We start from the raw sequence: 18689 nt of genomic DNA, 5'->3' as shown, positions 1-18689 counted from the left end.
GGGATGGGAATGGGGTGTGTGGGTGAGGGGAGGGTTAAAGTGGTATTTTTCTTGAGGCTTTTTTTTTTTTTTTCAAAAGGGGTGTGCAAAAAGAAAAAAGAGGGTGTGCAAATAGCAGCCCTCTATAAAAATGATGTGATTGTGTATAATTACTAAAATGGACATGATGCTGAAAGTGCATTTCACTTATTTGTTTGGTAAAAATAATATGTTTTTTACTTGTTTTTGAAATTTTTGACTACAAATTTTATTAGCATTAATTTTTCTAAGAACAACATTATTAAATAAGTATGTCTATCATTTTTTTAGGTATATTATAATTTTAATCCTATAAATAAAATATCATAATTAATTATTACAATATAAAATATAACTAATAATTGACATATTTTTTAATTTAAAATAAACAATAAAATATCATAGAAATCAATGAGGGTATTATGGGTAAAATAAAATATTTATTATTGCTGTGAGTCACTGCAGCTTTCAAAAGCACCTAGAAACCTACTTTCTGTTTTTGTTGTGAGGAGTTGAGAATTGTGGGGAAAATCAGTTTTTAATTTTTTTACCAAACACCAAAACTGCTGTAGGTGATTGAGAATTGTCATCCACAACAGCTTTTGGGTCCTCCACCGCAATCCCAAATGGGGCCTTAATATATGTAAATTTTAATTAACCATCGATCAAATATTAAGATGATTATTTTAGAGAGGCGATTTTCACACTCCACTTTTCTCCACTCACACTCTTTTTTTAAATTTAATATTTTTTTATTTTTTTATTGATTAAATTTTCAAACCTACCCTTCACCGTGACCCATAAAGCAAAAGCCACGAACCAGCTAATGTTCTAAAAGATATTCAATTTTAAAGGTTACGATGAACCTCACTCTTGGCACCACTGAATCCTCATGACTGCTGGTGCCCATTGGCTACAAGGGTCACAACTTCCACTATAGACTTTTCCCTCTTAAGACTAATTTTGGGCCTTGAGATTAAAGATTTTTGCCTCTTAATTAAATAGCCATTGTGAGTAGAATTCCATCACCTAGTTCTTATTACTTTGTTTTTTTCCTTTCTTAAAACCACAAAGAATCCACCACTATTATTAGCATTTGATAGGTGAATATTTTGGCAAAACATGTTGATCGATTTTCAAAATTTTGGAGAGCCATAAGCCTCCAAAGACCCTTTCCTTTACGGCATAAAAGTGGTTGTTTTTCAAGGTTCTATTACACTATTTGACCTGACAAGATCACTCTACTACACTTCTCCATGAATTCTACAAAGAGGAGATTGATTGGTTTTGCGGTGAGCATCAAAATATGGGTTATGTATTATACAATTGAGAAAGATGAAAGTTAAAAAGCTTGTAGAACATAATAAGGGTAAAGTTGGGAATTCAAGTAATTAAAAGATATAAAAATAATAAAAATTAGAAAATGAGTGCAAGTGGAAAAAAAATAGTGTAAATATGGTCTCCCTTATTTTAACATGAGAAATGTTAGAAACAGCTCACTCAAAAAAATCAACTGTCTATGCGGCAACATTGATGAGCTTCAATCTATAGATCTTTTTTGGAAATATGATTGTTGTTTGTATATAAATCCACATGGATTTAACAGCCAATCATAGATCGACACGTGGCAAATCAGATCCGACCTCATGCTTTGACTTTTCAACGGTCAGACTTGGACCTCCACGTCATCATGCCAGCTCGGTACAATTCGTTGCTAGTTCGGATCGGCTCACCTCGGCGGATCTCCATATTCGATCCGAACCGATTTGAGGATCCCTTAAGAATTGAGTGTTCATCTTTTCTTATTTATCCCGGTTCGGTTCGGCTCGGCCTTTGGTGATCATCTTCTCAGACAAACGGATTATCATCGAATGGTGACTGCCATGTCGTAGATCGAGCCAGTCTAAACTAGTCCATCCCTGCCCGATCCGAACGTAGATATATTTTATACCCGCGTATATGATATCTATGATCGGTTCGGCTCGGATCCCACCGCCATTCTAGAAGATTGGAGTTAGGACGAACTGCCTCACTCGAATATCTCTGACATGGCTCTCTGACAGATGAGACTTTCCAGCTCACAGTTATGATTATTAGGGCATTCCACTTGATCTTTCATCCTTGCATTGAATGTAAAGGAGGTGGGTAGCTGTGCATGCTACTATTCATGGCCGAACACGTGGCCTCCTTTCAACCATTCACCCTGATGCAGGTAACTTACCCTTCATCATTTCTTTTGCCTACATAAGCTAACTTATGTGCACAAAAAGGGGGATCATCTAATACACAACTTCACTCACAAAAAACCTATCAGAATACATCCCACTTGTTGAGAATAAACCCAGAAGATTTTACCTTGTTCTTCCTCATTCTCCCAAGTTCATCACCTGTTCTTCCTTGTTCTTACACCAACACCTCCGAATACATATTATTGACTTCATCGTCGGAGCGTATTTGGCTGGTACCACACCGGTCCATCTCCTTTGATTTTGTGTTCGTGCAGGAAGATCTCGATTCAACATCCACTTCATCATCCATCAGGGCTCCTGATCAGCCAGATCATCATCTTTAAGTTGTTGCATTTCTCTTACGAAAATTTGCATAAACAATTGTGTAGGGCGTGCTACTACACAAACTCAAGAAAGGGTTGCGTAGAATGATGAAATATAGTGCATGATGTGTTCGAAATCTATCTTTGGTCCGAGGATTGCTATGGCCAAGGAAGGAACAAGTCAATTTCTTGGCCTAGGGTTCTTCTTTTGCCGTTAAGAACAAAAGACTTTTTGTTAATTGAGATACAATGATGGAGGTGGTCTTCATATTAGTGATTGTGACTATTGTGCTCATAAATGAGTAGTGTTAGAAATTTTAAATTTGTGTACTAAATGATTATTATATATTAACATCATTTATTTGAATTTATTAATTTACACTGTGTGCTATATGATATTGTCATTTGAAATTTAAATTCGATATATATCGGCTTGTAGCTCTAATGAATAAGACCGACAACATTTATCGGCCGGAGTTCGAATTCCCTCCCCTTTTAAGTTTTAGCCTCCATGGCTCCATGTAGCTAAAAAAATCGGTACACCAATTTGGGACTCTTATCAATATTGTTACCCAAATTTTTTTGACACAAAAATTTTCATTTAATATTTATTTATTTTTTCCTAAGAACAAAAATGTCTTAAACCCTATCGATCAGAAACAACTTTGTTAAACCCCACCAAAATTGTACAGAACTCAAACCAGTTCCCTCAGCCCCAGAAATGGCGGGGCCGTTGCTTCGCTCTCTCTGGTCTTCCACGCGCAACTCTCTCTCTTCCTCCTCTCCACCCCCCACTCTCAAAACCTACCTACTTCCCCCACGCGCCTCCGCACTCGCACGCGCCTTCTCGGCAGCCACCGCGACCTCCGATGCATCTTCCGTGAACAGCTCGCTGGACCCGACCCGGCTCCGCAACGTGGCGGTGATAGCCCACGTGGACCACGGCAAGACCACGCTCATGGACCGCCTGCTACGCCAGTGCGGCGCCGACATCCCCCACGAACGCGCCATGGACTCCAACAGCCTCGAGCGCGAGCGCGGCATCACCATTGCCTCCAAGGTCGGTGTCCTTCTATAGAAGTGTAAATTGGAATCTTAGGAAATGTTTGGTTGGTTGTTGAGAAAATGGAAATGAGGAAGGAAAGTTGGGATTTTGTATAGTATGTTGTGTAAAATTATTGAACATTTATCGAAGTGGGAATGCAACTATTGACTAAAAGTCGGGGAACTTTTTTATTTTTTTATTTAGATGTTGTTCCAAGTTCTTTATTTTTGTTTGACATGGTTGATTTTAGTGGTGGTTACATCAATTTTCATTTTAATTACCTGTAATTATTTCCAGGTTACATCAATTCAATGGAAGGAGAACGAGCTGAACATGGTTGATACGCCTGGACATGCAGATTTTGGTGGTGAAGTATGTCGCTGCAGATTCGTAAACTTTAGGACTTTTGAATGACTTATAGTTGAAAGTGCAAGTTGGAAACCCACTTTGTTTTCCTTTCTTTACTTTTTAAATTTTTTTGAAATAGATGCAAATTGTTCAAGTTTATGCATATTGAATGATCATTTCATTGGTGTTAGGTTGAGCGGGTTGTTGGTATGGTTGAGGGGGCAGTTTTAGTTGTTGATGCTGGGGAAGGTCCACTTGCACAGACGAAGTTTGTACTTGCCAAAGCCTTAAAATATGGGCTGCGCCCTATTCTTCTTCTAAACAAAGTAGACCGGCCCTCAGGTACTTATTTGCACTCATGCATCTTTAATTACCAACCATCAAAGTTATACTATTGTATGAATAGTACTAGAGTGCTGGCACTGATTAAGGGTGGACATGAGTGAGTTGGATGGGTTAGGAGGTCTGCTTTCCCAAGTTACAGTGACAGCTCGAGAAACATGTAGAGTTCTGTCTCTGTTTATTTGTCAGGTTCTTCGGGTATATGGATGCCCAAACCATTGTATTTTGAGTGGGTTGGGTGATGAGTTGAACAAAAAATTAGCAAAAAAATTCTCAATAACCTAGGGCTCCTTTGGTAATGTTTATGTTTTTAGTTAAAGGTAGAAAAAGAAAAAAGAGAGAAAAATGGGAAGGTGAGAAGAGAGATGATATATATGATGACTTTTTTTTGATGATTTTGAAGAGAGAAAAAATAATTTAAGTGGTTATTTGTAATTGAGCAATGAATTTGAAAACATTTTGATTATAGTGGATCTTTTTAACATAACCAAATGATTTATTTAAGAAACAACATACATCATAAAATTTGTTCTCAAATATGCCTAAATGGTTCATCCAGAAATGGAAATGATCAGTGAATTATTTCATTATATCTTTACAAATTTGGTCTTCCACAAATCTGTTTCTGGAACTCATCTATGAATGAAAATGATTATATATTTGTAATATATATTATATAATATATTTAAAATAAATACATATTATAGAAGTTCTTTGGATTCCTTAGGCTTTGTTGCATAGACACAGCATTGGTGTGGAATTCGGGTTAAGAAATTATGTCTGTGTTTTTTCTACTTAGTAACTATCTTTATCCCAGTTATTCAAAGTTTGATTTGGGTTTGGGTTGGTCTGGTTCCTCCAACCAAAGTCTCTCCCCTAGCACTGATACTCTAAACAGACACATGTTAACAGTATAAGAAAAATAAAGTTGTGTCAAGATGTTTTTTGGTTGTTTCCTTGAAGAAAATCTGTTTGTGTATAATATTTTGCTCTCTCTGGGGTGTGTGTGTGTGTGTGTGTGTGGCTCTCTTAATTTATTGTTTCTCATGTTTTATGTGTCATCTTGTTTAATTATGATTGTTCCTCCTTTACCATTTGACTTTCCTTGTCAAGCCTTGTTAAAACCCACTTCATTTTCAAAAAATAAAAAATCATCTCTCAGATAATAATTGTTGTGCTGTATTTTCAGTTCATTTAGATTATTGCTTATGTTCTTGGTTATTGTTTATGCAGTTTCTGAGGAGATGTGTAATGAAGTTGAGAGTCTGGTATTTGATCTATTTGCGAATCTTGGTGCTTCAGGTGTGGGAATATAAGAAATATAAATGGTTTCACCCACTTGTGCTGTTAACTTTCCTCTATCCTAACTTCTTATAAGTTGGATAAAAATCTAAATCAATATATTTCTTCTATTTTGAAATAGAGGAGCAGCTAGATTTTCCTGTGTTATATGCTTCTGCAAAAGAAGGATGGGCTTCCACCACTTTCACCAAAGATCCTCCTGCTGATACAAGAAATATGTCACAGCTGCTTGATGCCATCATAAGACATGTTCCCCCACCAACAGCAAATCTTGATGCACCTTTCCAGATGCTGGTTGGTATTCGACTGTTAATGGGTCTGTTAAAGAGTGTGCATTTTCTTATATCTTTCCAGAGTCCATATCTCTGTGCATATTTGCTTGCTTTTTGCTGGCAGGTTCATCTCCTTGATTTATGAAGTGCATTCTTTTGATAATTCCGCTTATACATTTCAAACTACATAGGAAGTTTGTTCATCTTTTAAAGAATGATTAATCTGCCTCCAGATGTTTAATTCTGATTGATTGTTGAGGTCTTGGGCCGTATAACCAAGATCATTTAAACTAACTATTAGTGCATTGCAGATAGTTAATTTATTTTTGATTGTCACTGCAACTCACCTTTGCAACCATGATATGTTGCAACATGAATGTGTCAAACAGGGTAAATTATACTGTGAGGAACTTTGTGATACAGTACACATAGCTAGTGCCTCCATGGATGTGTTTGAATCTCAAAAAGTAAAAATGAGTAAAAATGCACTAGTAAATTCTATAAAAGCTTGTTTTAATATTAACTTTTAGCATGAAATTGGGATTTCAATTTCGGTAACTGTAAAAATCTTTCCATTTTTGATAAATTCTAATTTTTACGATTTTTCTTTTTATTGAGGATTCCTATTGCTTTAGGATAGCTATTCAAATAAGAGTCTTGTAGCCAGTTGACAGTGGACTTTAATACTATTGAATATTGAATGAAACAGAATTTTTCTTTATTTTCATGATATATATTTTTGAATCAACAAGGTAATAGGCATTCTTTTTGGAGAATCAACAAGTCCTAAAGGAAGGCTATTTTTCCTATATTTTTGTTCACTACGTGCTGTATCCCTTTGTCTCTTTTGTTTCATAGGTGATTAATTTTATGCACTGTTTGGGCATTACTTTCATTTGTGTGTTTCTAAGATTCCGTGGCTTTATATAGCCTGCTTCCTGCTTGACTGACTCATTAACTTGTATAAGTGAGCCAAAATTTGATATTTCATTAGCCAAGCCAAAAACTTGTTTTACAACTGAATGGTTAAGTGACTTATTTGACTTATTTTCTGCTCATTCTTTCTTATGCTCATAATTTTGGGAAAATTAAAATAGCATTATTGACGTTGCCTTAAGGTTTCCATGATGGAACGGGACTTCTACCTTGGGAGAATATTGACTGGACGGGTTTCTTCTGGCAGCATTCGCATTGGTGATAGAGTTCATGGGCTTCGTAACAATGATTCGGGAGTTGAGAAAATTGAAGAAGGGAAGGTTTGTGGTTCTATATTTGCCTCAATGTAGTTGAAAGTAAAGAATTTTTTTTCGGCATTCATAGTGTGTAGTGTGTTAAAAACAAGTTTAATTCTTTATCACAGTGACATTTTACCCATATTGAGATAAAGATCCTGTAAGGTTCACCATACAATGTCCTGGTTTCCACCTGTATATTATTTGTACCGTCGATGTGATGGCCCAGTTAATTTGACTTGTCTGACATGACAGACTTAATTGCATTCAGAATGTCTCCTTTAAGTTCTAGTGCCCTCTGAAGCCATCTTTATTAAATTTCTTAATTAGGTAATTGTGAGGCTTATAGCTTTATATTTCTTGGACTAAGATGACAACTATACAAATGATAGAAGGTTGGCTTATAACTCTATTATAAGAAAATAGAAAGTACCGCATAGTGGATAAGATATCCACTTTAACATAAAGATAATTAGCAACACTTACAAATGAATAAGACCGATAGCAGAAAAAACCAATAACAACTACAACACTACAGCCTTCCAATCCATCTTTTACATTATTAAAAGGCACAAATTCAGGTTGAAATATTGAACATTTTAAATTTTCCTTTAAATCAAATTTTATTCTATCTTCATTTTCCACTAGCAGTCCTACAATTTTATGGGATAACATGTTATTCTTGTAGATTACGAAACTGATGAAAAAGAAGGGAACAAGTATGGTTCTAATTGATTGTGCTGGAGCTGGTGACATAATATCAATGGCTGGGTTGGCAAGTCCATCTATTGGCCATACAATCGCAACTGTTGAGGTATTTTAGTGCAATTTTTGTAATTTTCTTGGAATTAGTTATGGCCTTAACAAATCTTTTCCATTTTCTTTTCTTTGGTCTCACTCAAGCAACTGGTCTTACCCTGTTTCTCTTCTCCTTTTTTTTGTTTTTGTTTTTTAAATCTGACTTTATAAAAGAGAGATAACTTCATTGCGTATTATCTTGTATCCATTATGCTTCTGTTCCTACTTTGAGAAGTTTTGATATTGGGGCTTTTACTAAGGTTTTGCAGCCCCCTTCCCTTGCAAGTGTCTTTCAGATCTAGGAGTCATTGCATTCACGTTGATTTTATTTTGATAAAATTATTTAGATATGCTCCTAGCTTGTTTTAGCTGATAGAACCTATGGCTGGAACTTGCTCTTACAAAACCGGATTGCAAGGGAAGGGTGCCCAAGAACTCATATACTAGCCCAATGTTGTATTTTTTTAATGCGGGATATTGAGATTGTAACATTCCATCACGCTAAGGCCGACATCCTTGTTTGCCCACTCTGTCGACACTTTTGAGTGGTAGCTCCCTCCTCTTAAGGTAGCTTCACTCATCAATGGTAGCCCACTATTTTTTTAGGTAGCTTCACTCACCATTGTTAGTCCTCTCCTCTCCTAAGGTACTTTCACTTATGAATTGTATCCCTCTCCTCTCTTAGGTATATTCACTCATTTACGGTAGCCATCTCCTCCGATAGCTCCACCCATAATGGTAGCCCTCTTCTCAAGTAGCTCCACTCATAAATAGTTGCCCTCTCCTTACGTAGCTTCACTCACTGATGGTAGCCATCTTTTCTCGAATAGCTTGGTTCACTAGTCCAACCTATAGGTCACCCCTTTCGTGGACTTTACCCAATCCCTTAGTGAAACCTGCTTTGTTACCAATTGATAGAAGCAATGGGTATTAGTTTCTCTTGCAAAACTGGATTGCAAGGGTTGGGTTCCCAAGAGCTCATATCCTAGCCCAGATGCTCTATTTTTTCAATGTAGAAAGCAGTGTCACTCTTGGCATTGCAAATGCGGCCCTGCATATGTGGTCATCTTGGTCCCATTTAGCATGTTCATGCCACTGTCTCTTCACCATTTCTCAAGCCTTCTAGTTGTTAGCATGTATGCCACCTTGAGACCAGATAGGAGGACATGCATCTTCTTTTTCCATCTCTTGACATCGCCTCCATTGAAGTGCACCAATTCCACAAACTCCGCAGTGAGTTCCCTCAACGAAATCAAAACCATTGCAGAAAAATAAAGTTTTTAAGATTGTTAGAACAATGTGTATGTGGGTTATGGCTAGAGAGAGAATTAATGGTTTAAAGGCACATTAAAGTTTACACTTAAGACTTTACTTGCCCCCACTATTAGTGTGCAAATAAATCTGTAGAATACAATGAAGCCTAGCAACTTACTATTGTTGGTCTGTGTTTTGCACTCACAAAGACCAACTCAACACTCAAATGAAGGTTTTCAAGAGGCTTAAGGTTTCCTAGAAACTAATTCTAAAGTATAACAGTTTGTAGGGCCTTTTTCTAAGTATAAACTATGAGAAAAATGATGAAAGGCTTGTTAGAAATTTCAGATCATAGGGGAGCACGAAATTCAAGTGGGGAAGGAGAGTTTCAGATGTGTAAAATCTGCAGAGATTCATCCCAATATATAGATAAGCACATCTCTCTTGCAAATGCGGTAATTGTCCACTGCTTCAACACCCACTGTTTTAGCACTTATCCAACTCCACTTTATATTCTGAAAATCATTCTAACATGTCTCTAAACCAAGCCTCTTTTTAGTAGCTCCCAAGACACTTTTGGGATTGATTGTACGACTAATTGAATATTATATGTTTTGGGATTGATTGTTATGTTTGAATGACATTTAACAACTTTTTAACTTTTTTATATGCTTTAATTATAATAATTCGAGTTGTAGTTTATGCCTCAATGCCTCAAGACTTATATCTCGCCTTGCCAGACATAAACCACCTCGCATTATGCCTTTGCCTTTGGGAACATTGGAGGTGATATCATGGGTACCAATGTATGAAATCTTGTAGTGTCATAATGATGTGTAATTCTTGTGTAGTCATGGTATTTTAGCATCATACTTGGGTTTTTATATTTTATTATTATCATTGTTATTTTGTGCATCATACTGATAACATCTGCTCTAAACTGACTTATGATTACATCTGATAGATTATGACTGCATTACCCACTGTTGAGTTGGATCCCCCAACTATTTCCATGACTTTTGGTGTCAATGACTCTCCATTAGCTGGTCGTGATGGTACCCATGTAAGTCATGATTTTCCCTTTTTTTGCAATCAGTTGTTTTACATTAAGGCCATGTTTGTTTGGCCGTAATCCAAAGCTTGGAATGAGAATTGGATTCCATTCCAGAAAGACTTGATGTTTGGTTGACTGGAAAGGAAACAAAACTAAGGAATTGACCTTAGTTGACTGTAAACTAATTCCATCAAAAAGGAGGAATAGAAATACCATGAGTGGGGTGGTATTTCTATTCCATAGTTAATCTGGAATGTAAAAATTACCATATATATTCTTTTATTATTTGGCTATATTGAAAAATTAGAAAATATAATAGGAAAGATTACCAAATGTTGAGAAATAGGAAATATTGGGACATAATTATGGCACATATCTTTCCTATTATATTGGTATGTGTCAATTACCAAATTAGAAAATTTAATAGGAAATATTACCAAACATTAGAATGGAAATAACAAGTCTTCTCCTAACTTTGATTATGTTTCTGTTCCAAACGTTGGAATAGGAATTAAAAACCCATTACATTCCAGGATAGACAGAAATAGGAGTGCAATTACTATTCTAGGATTCCAGTCAAATAAACGCGGCCTAAATGTTTATACATGTAGCTGTTTCCCTGTCACAATGATAAACTTATTCACTCTATTTTCTCATTTTGGGTTTCCATTCATTGTTCTATGAATAGAAAACCTACATAATTTGATACACATCTTGGAAAGACTACATGGAAAATAAATAGGGAAAAATTTATAAACAGGACATAAACTTTGGGGTATGTTGCATTTCAGAATTTATTTTTTTGGACTGTGTTATTGGAGGACATTAACTTTCAATTTGTGTCAGTTTAGTACATTTCGTCACATCTGTTTACAAACTCCCTCCAAGGGTGATCACATGCCCATCACATGACTATTTAATAGGGGACAAATTAGCCATTACTATTAAATAAACCCTAATTTTATTTCTAAATTTAAATAAGAATAAATTAAAAAAAATTGTCTAATTTTTTGGTCAGATGTTATAAAAAATTTGAAAGTTTTCCCAAAATAAATATAAAGAGGACATGGACATGGCAGAGATATAGCAGTTTGTATTTAATCCATTCGTGTCTTCTATATCTTTTTCTGTCCAAATTGTAATCCATTCTTGTCTTCTATATCTTTTTCTAATCTTGACAGTAAAGTGGGGGATTCCAATTTTAATTAAAATAGGTTTTTATTCTCCTGTCTTAAATTTGCATAAATAATATATCCTGCTTTGAATACTTTGTTTCAGTCCAAGCTAGGCTAATGTTCAAATATATTGGGCAAATGACCAATTCAGTCCCGTAGTTTGGGAGTTTTTTCAATTAGATCCTGTAGTTGCAATTTTTCAAACGGGTATTTGTAGTTTTGTTTTATTTACAATTAAGGACAAATTGAAAAATTCATCAATTTGTAAGACCAAAAAATCAGTTCTTTATGTTTTAAGTCAGTTCTTAAAAAATGCTTTAATGCATAAACAACTGATTTAATGCATAAAGAATTGATTTTTTCTTTTGATACCCAGAAATCCCCCAGGTGGACCCAGATTCTAAACTGGGGCCCCCCGACAAACCCTACAAATCTAAACTACAGGTGCCAGATTAAAAAAAATTATAACTACAGGTACTTGATTGAAATAATTGAAACTAAAGGATCTAATTGAAAAACCACCCAAAATACAGGGATTGAATCGGTCATTTGCCCATATATATATTTGTCCACTAGCTTGCCAACACCCTAGAAATGCTCAAGACAAGTGTTATTGGGGTCACTATTCATGTTGCATTCTTTTCAACATGGTCATACCTCCCTCGAGGTATTTCCATGCTACTTAATGTAAGTGAAAAACTGATGACTGCACCTGTTAGAATGGGCTGTATCTGTGGACGACCCTACTGATCTGACATGCTGATGGTGATGTATTTGTAGCTGACCGGAGGAAAAATTGGTGATCGGCTATCAGCTGAAGCAGAAACAAATCTTGCCATTAATGTTCTCCCAGGCTTATCAGAGTCGTATGAAGTTCAGGGGAGGGGAGAACTTCAACTGGGTTTGTTCCTCTTAAATTTGCAATTATTTTCAGTGTCTGGTTTACTTCTAAAAGACTGAATATCAACCAAATAATTATATAGACGCTTGCAACTTGAGTGTTAGTGAGCATGTACCCCACACCCAAGGCCAGAGTTTGAATCTCCATTTTATACCAAAATTATATAGATTTTAGGCTCTTACTGACATGGTTCTCATCCATTCGTATCTCGACATTTCAGTGGCAATTAGTGTAAACATATGCTGAGTGTAGTTTTCATGTTGTGTAAAACAGGTATCTTAATTGAAAATATGAGGCGGGAAGGCTTTGAGCTGTCTGTCTCACCACCCAAAGTCATGTGAGTTCTTGAGGATGCTTCTGTCAGGCACTGGTTTGGTGATCTTTTGCTAGTGCAATGTGATTATCTTTCTATATATATGAGTTCCCAGATTCAAAGATTTATTTATTCATTTTCCAAAGAAAAAGAATCAATATTATGGAGATATTGAGGTTCTGGGAACATAAAGGCAACCGATATTGATTGGTAAAGTCAACAAAACATTTGCATCAAATGTTTACAATATGTTTCTTATATATAAAAAAAACATTTGCATCAAAACTTTAAATCCTCTAGGGAGCCCTGTTAGATACTAATGGAGACAATTGATAATGGGCACACAATTGAAATGTTGTATTATATGCTCAGACAAAAAAAAAAATGTTGTATTATATGTTGACTATTCTGATAGCCTTGAACCAAATCGTTGATTTCATTGCAGGCTCCTATTTTCTACATGGTTTTGTTATATTTAGTGCGTGTGTGTTATGCACACATGCATCATTCATTGCATGATTGTTCTTCTGTTTTTGTTATTGTTGAATTACTCATTTCAACAGCTGGATCAATTTCTTTGTACTGAATCAGGTATAAAATTGAGAATGGCCAAAAGCTCGAGCCAATTGAAGAAGTTACTATTGAGGTAAGAATTGCAGATGTAAAATTGTGCTAGCTTTTTTGTTCAACAACTGAGACTCATATGTATTAAGCTGTTGTTTTAGGTAAATGAAGAGCATGTCGGGTTGGTTATGGAAGCCTTATCTCATAGGCGAGCTGAGGTTGTTGACATGGGTCCTGTTCCAGGAAATGATGGCAGGACTAGATTGTCTTTGACATGTCCATCAAGGTTCATAAATCCTCTTAATATCAATTGACTTTTGCCTACCTCATTGATCCTATGTTCCTTTGGTGTGCATACAACAATAAATGTCATATTTGTTTAGTATATAATAAATTTTACCATTTATATGTTTTACCATATTGGTATTGTTATCAGAACAAAATCACTATGCCCGCCTTTCTCATTTGGTCTTGTGGTGACCCTCTTGTCTTTACGGCAGAACCAATGTCTCATTAATTAATTGTTAAATCATTTCCAAGTATGTGGTTAATTCGTTTTATTGCCATTTGCCATTTACCATCTTCTATCTTTTCCCTTTTTAGGGACAGTTTCATATGTTATATAGTTATACTGGACATTCTAATTCCATTATTTTTTGTGATTTTTATTAAATTATCCTCCAAAGAAAAGAAATTGATTTCCTCTTTTGTTGTATTCATCAGGGGCCTGGTTGGTTACAGAAGCGTGTTTAGCAGTGACACACGTGGAACTGGATTTATGCATCGTGCTTTCTTAAGTATGATTTTTCCCCATCTTGTTACTGCTCCCTCTTCACTCCCTTGCCATTTTGGTTTTCCCTATAAACTTTGATGTAATTGAGTCCTCGATAGGGAGGAAATTTTTTCCTAGGTGGCCTTCATGGACCTGAATTAATCTACACAGGGCAAAAATATGTAGCCCTGAAATCCTCCTTTTGAAAATTCTGGTTGCTTGGATTTAACATGGTACCTGTCCAGGTCTAGGCCCTGACGTATGGATGTACACAAGTCATATGTATATGCATATGCACATACTTATAATGCATGAATATACACTTATGCATCTAATTAAACATATCTTGAAAAGAAAATGAATGGGAAATTTTTCTATCTATTGTATTGTGTTTATTTAGACAAACGTATTCATAAATATGATTCTGGCTTGGGTGTCAATGTTTCACAACAGTTTATATGGTTCATTCAGGTGAATCTTCACTTCCAGAATGGTTTTAATCTTATCCAAAAGGTGGAGAATAATGGAGTATAAATATGCCTGAGATATTGCCTTTCAATATCAGTTTCAAACAAAATGAAGCAATATTCAATTTTTTTTATTTTTCTCTTTATCTTTAAAATTGTTTTTCTTTAAAATGTATATTGTTGGTGCCAAAAAAAAAAAAAAAAAAAAAAAAATAATAATACACTATTTGTTAAGCTTTGTTCATGATTTGAGTGTGGATACAGAGTATAGCACTTTGTCCAGTATATGGTATTGCATAAAGCTTTGTTTTCCATTTTGCCTCTTCATTTACCTTGGAAATCTTATTGCAGTTTCTATGGGGATTGCCAGAATTAAAAAATATCACACCTTCATAGTTGGAGTAATAAAATTTGGTCATTTGGAGAATTGAGCACTAGCATGTTCTGAATTAAAAGCATTAATTATTTGTTAGAAGTTACCATATTTGTTTTTTTGGTATTGGGTCTAAAGTCCTTATATTGTTTATTTAGTAAGTTCCTATGGAGAATCTGAGGGTTGCCATTTCTGGGGATTTGTCCATTTCTTGCTTGGCTGAACTTGTTTTGCACTATTTTTAATATCATTGTTGTTGTTTTTTATGTTCCTTCCTGTTGTTATTTTCTTTCACTGCAACTTTTCTCATACATGTTATCTGTGTTTCACAGCCTACGAGAAATATCGAGGTCCTCTTGGAAATGTCAGGAAAGGAGTTCTGGTATGTGTGGTACTTACCTTTCTGATTTATTTTGAGCTTGTTGCTTCAACACTGTTTTAAAGGAACATTTATGTTCTTTACTATTGTCAAAATGTGTTTTTCAAGAAAACTGCTTTTGTCTTAAGGAAAGCTCTCTCTCTCTAAGAACAGCTTAAATACTAAAGACATCTCAAGAAAACTGCTTTTCTATTTTTAATGATCTACATGGTTGATGCATAATACAAACATTGATTAGTTACAAAAAAAATTGAGCATTCATATAATGTAATTTTGTCATTTCAGAAGGAATACAATGTAATTCTCATTCATATAATGTAATTTTGTACATATGGCACACCAGTTATTTATATTAAACTTGTATGTCTTACACGACTGCCTTTTTTTTTTTCTTTTCCCTGTTTACTTCATTGAACAGGTCTCAATGGGCTATGGTACAATCACAGCTTACGCATTAATGAGTTTAGAACCTCGTGGAACACTTTTTGTGGCTCCTGGGATGGAGGTTGGTACATATATGATCAGTTCTTTTCTCTGCCTATCTTTTTTGCTCTCCCAAATTTCTTTAGGTTATTAGATATATGACTGATAAGGATCCCATTTTTCATTGCTAATTACATCTACTGTAGCCTCTTCTGTATGCTTATTGAGTGATAAAATTAAATTCGTATTGACTAAATGATGCTTCTTATTTTGACAAGAATAAATCCATATGTAGCCTTTAACCATTGGTTCTACCGATTCTTATTGTTGCTCTTTTTGGTCATTTGTATACAGACATATGATGGCATGATTGTTGGTGAACATTCGAGGGACACGGATCTAGATGTAAGGAGATACTGTGCTTTTCATGTTATAAATTATGTCCCATTTAGTTGACTGACATTTCAAGTACAGGTCAACCCGGTAAGAAATAAGGAACTTACCAATGTGCGTGCTGCTGGCAAAGATGAGAATGTGAAACTATCTCCTCCTCGCCTTGTATGTATTCAACCATTATATTTTTCTTGGTTTTTATATTGTCCATGGATTGTCAAGCATGCATCATATAGTCTTTGTATTAAGGTAGAGTTTATTTTGTAGCCTTGTATTACAAATATGGGCAGTGGGCCCTAGCATAATAAATCCATCATTAAGGGGTCATGACTCTATAGACGGTATGCAAATTGGGAATCGTATGTCCTGAAGTGTATTGACTTGATAGTAGGGGGCAAGCTTAATGTTAGCATAATATTCTCTTATAGGTAAGCCCTTAGTATAATATTAGGGTCCAACTTAACATTAGCATAGTATTATGTTATATTGCTTTTTTGATTAATTCTTTAGAACTTGTTAGTTTCAGCAACACACTTTAGTTTTTCAACTTATTAAGAACAGCCCGAATAATGTTCCAAAGATAAAACTAGCTGTAAATTTTAGATAAAGTAAACCTTGTTTGTCCTTACATTTGTCAAGTGGTTACTAAATCTGAATGCATTTGGGTGCAGATGACTCTTGAAGAAGCCATAGGGTATGTAGCTTCCGATGAGCTCATTGAGGTAAGTTCCAATTTTAACTCTATTGAGTCTATTCTTCCACTCGTGATTGAAAGTGAATAGTTGTCCATATATTGCCATACGCATTATTAATTGAGGCCTGTCCGTTAACCCCATATGTAGTACATGATTCTTTCATGTATTCCAGTAGTTGTAAAGTTCTACAGAGATGTTAGGTTCTTGAACTATTTGAAGAGGCTCTTATTTACTTACTCATTTCACAAAAAAAAAAAAAAAAAAAGGAATAATTAAGTGCCTGTTTGGTAATATATGTTTGTTTATGGATTTTATTTTGAGTGGTGATATTCCCACCCCCTATTCCTATCTCCTCACCCACCTTATTTTTCCACCCCTCAAAATGGTTTTAAAAAATTTCAATATACTTATCTCACCACCATTATTCCCAAATTACCCTACACTTTTTATCTTTTTCCCCTTCTCCCTCCCAACTTTAACCCTAGCCCTAAAGAAGAAGATAAAAGCAGCAATTACCAAGCTGCCATGGTAGCATCCCAACTGATGAGAAACTCATTCAATACAAAAAATATACTCAAGTTGTTATCTTTTGCCACGGCCGGACATGAAAAGAGCAAATTTTATTGTTTGGAACATTTTTTTTTTTATAGAATAGAGATGATGAAACAACTTATACAACAGAAAAATAGCTCCTAAAGACTTTCATTTGGACTGATTATATTGTTTGGCTTGGAGCATCATTGTTTTACATTTGTTGAAAAATTTATGTGTAGGTAATGAATCGGAAGCCCACCTCTGTACTCTTTCATTTTTTATTTGATTTATGAGGATTGGTGGTACTACAAAAGTAGTACCCCAATTAATTTGCAGCACCACACATCTGGGTTTCCATGGAAGATCGGCTGCCCTGGCTGCTTTGTTTTTTAAATGTCCTTCTTGGTAATTTTATGAAAATGTAAAATATAATTAATTTTTGTTTACAAAAGGGGGTGGGAAAATAGGAATGGGGGGTGGGAATAGTGCCACTCTTTATTTTAATCAAAGATAGAGAAGGAAAAATGAGAATATAGTGAGAAGAGAGATGATAGATGTAAGGGGGGAGAAAATGTATATAGAATTATCAAAAAAATAAAAACTAAAACCAATTAAACTTTTTTTTATTAGTTTTAGTTTTATATTTTCTCCTTCATTTCTTCCTCATATCTTTCATCTCCCTCATTTCTCTCATATATTTTCCTTTTACCTCTTTGACTAAAAAACTGAACCCAAAAACAAATACGTTACCAAACAGGCCTTTTGAGTTCCTCATTTTATGCAAAACTGTTGCTGGTAGCTGGTTCCTGACTGCCTTGCGACGTGGTTATCACTGGATTTTAGTTCAATTCCAAATGATTTTGTGATCCATTTCTGATGTCCTGTTCATACTTGCAGGTTACACCAAAGTCCATCCGATTAAGGAAGAAATATCTGGATGTTAACAAGCGTAAAACCATGAGTAAGAGGCAAAAGGAATGATTCCTGAATTTCATGCATTTTTGTAATGCTATTAGGTAATACTAGAATGTATCAGAATGGGTAATTATAATACTCACTAAATTAGTCCACCTCAATTTTGGCGAATGAGTCACAGAAATATATTTTACAAATATTGACCAGAAGAAATAATGGCTATGGCCAATGAGATATTCTTTAAACCTTATTTGAATGTAACATTGAACTCACACAAATGTAATAAGTGTGGGATTTATTAATATAGTCAGCAATTTTTTGGGTTTACTGCGCACCCAAATTTTGGTCATGATCATTGTCATAAAACGATTTGTTTGATACCTGAACTTCTGTAAACTAGGGGTTTAAGGTCTGTTTGGAAGTGTCAAAAATGCTTTTAGGTAAGTAAAAACACTTTTGGTATCTGAAATAAGATAAAAAAACTCTCTGGGTGCAACTTGCAAGCATTTCGAAGTGAAGAAGAATTATTATAATGTACTTCTATGCTAACTTCATTGTGCTGAAACTTC

The 18689-nt window shown here is 35.1% G+C and overlaps 1 protein-coding gene across 1 annotated transcript; it reads left to right on the top strand.

The window, feature by feature from the left end:
• The first annotated feature begins 3187 nt into the window (after positions 1–3187).
• EMB2785 (elongation factor family protein) lies at positions 3188–18469 on the top strand. Its single transcript, XM_086239890.1, has 19 exons — positions 3188–3629; positions 3912–3986; positions 4154–4304; positions 5538–5606; positions 5728–5900; positions 6997–7134; positions 7799–7924; positions 10127–10225; positions 12172–12292; positions 12566–12629; positions 13197–13251; positions 13331–13455; positions 13893–13966; positions 15114–15163; positions 15579–15665; positions 15938–15988; positions 16058–16141; positions 16648–16698; positions 18103–18469. Exons 1-19 carry the CDS (start codon positions 3291–3293, stop codon positions 18184–18186), a joined length of 2016 nt encoding a protein of 671 aa, XP_086096016.1. The 5' UTR covers positions 3188–3290; the 3' UTR covers positions 18187–18469.
• The last annotated feature ends 220 nt before the right edge of the window (positions 18470–18689 follow it).

The sequence above is a fragment of the Dryas octopetala genome, chromosome 4 (assembly GCF_963921425.1).
Source record: "Dryas octopetala chromosome 4, drDryOcto1.1, whole genome shotgun sequence".
Classification (NCBI taxonomy): Eukaryota; Viridiplantae; Streptophyta; class Magnoliopsida; order Rosales; family Rosaceae; genus Dryas; species Dryas octopetala.
The sequence above is the reverse complement of the archived record's forward strand: the minus strand, read 5'-3'. Positions and strand labels throughout refer to the sequence as shown.

What these genes read in the sequence shown, in the direction of transcription:
- EMB2785 (XM_086239890.1), top strand. Translation starts at nt 3,291, where the DNA reads ATGGCGGGGCCGTTGCTTCGCTCTCTCTGGTCTTCCACGCGCAACTCT. An exon ending in GTCTCACCACCCAAAGTCAT is followed by an intron (nt 12,630 to 13,196) that starts GTGAGTTCTTGA and finishes GTACTGAATCAG; the next exon opens with GTATAAAATTGAGAATGGCC. An exon ending in TATGCATCGTGCTTTCTTAA is followed by an intron (nt 13,967 to 15,113) that starts GTATGATTTTTC and finishes TGTGTTTCACAG; the next exon opens with CCTACGAGAAATATCGAGGT.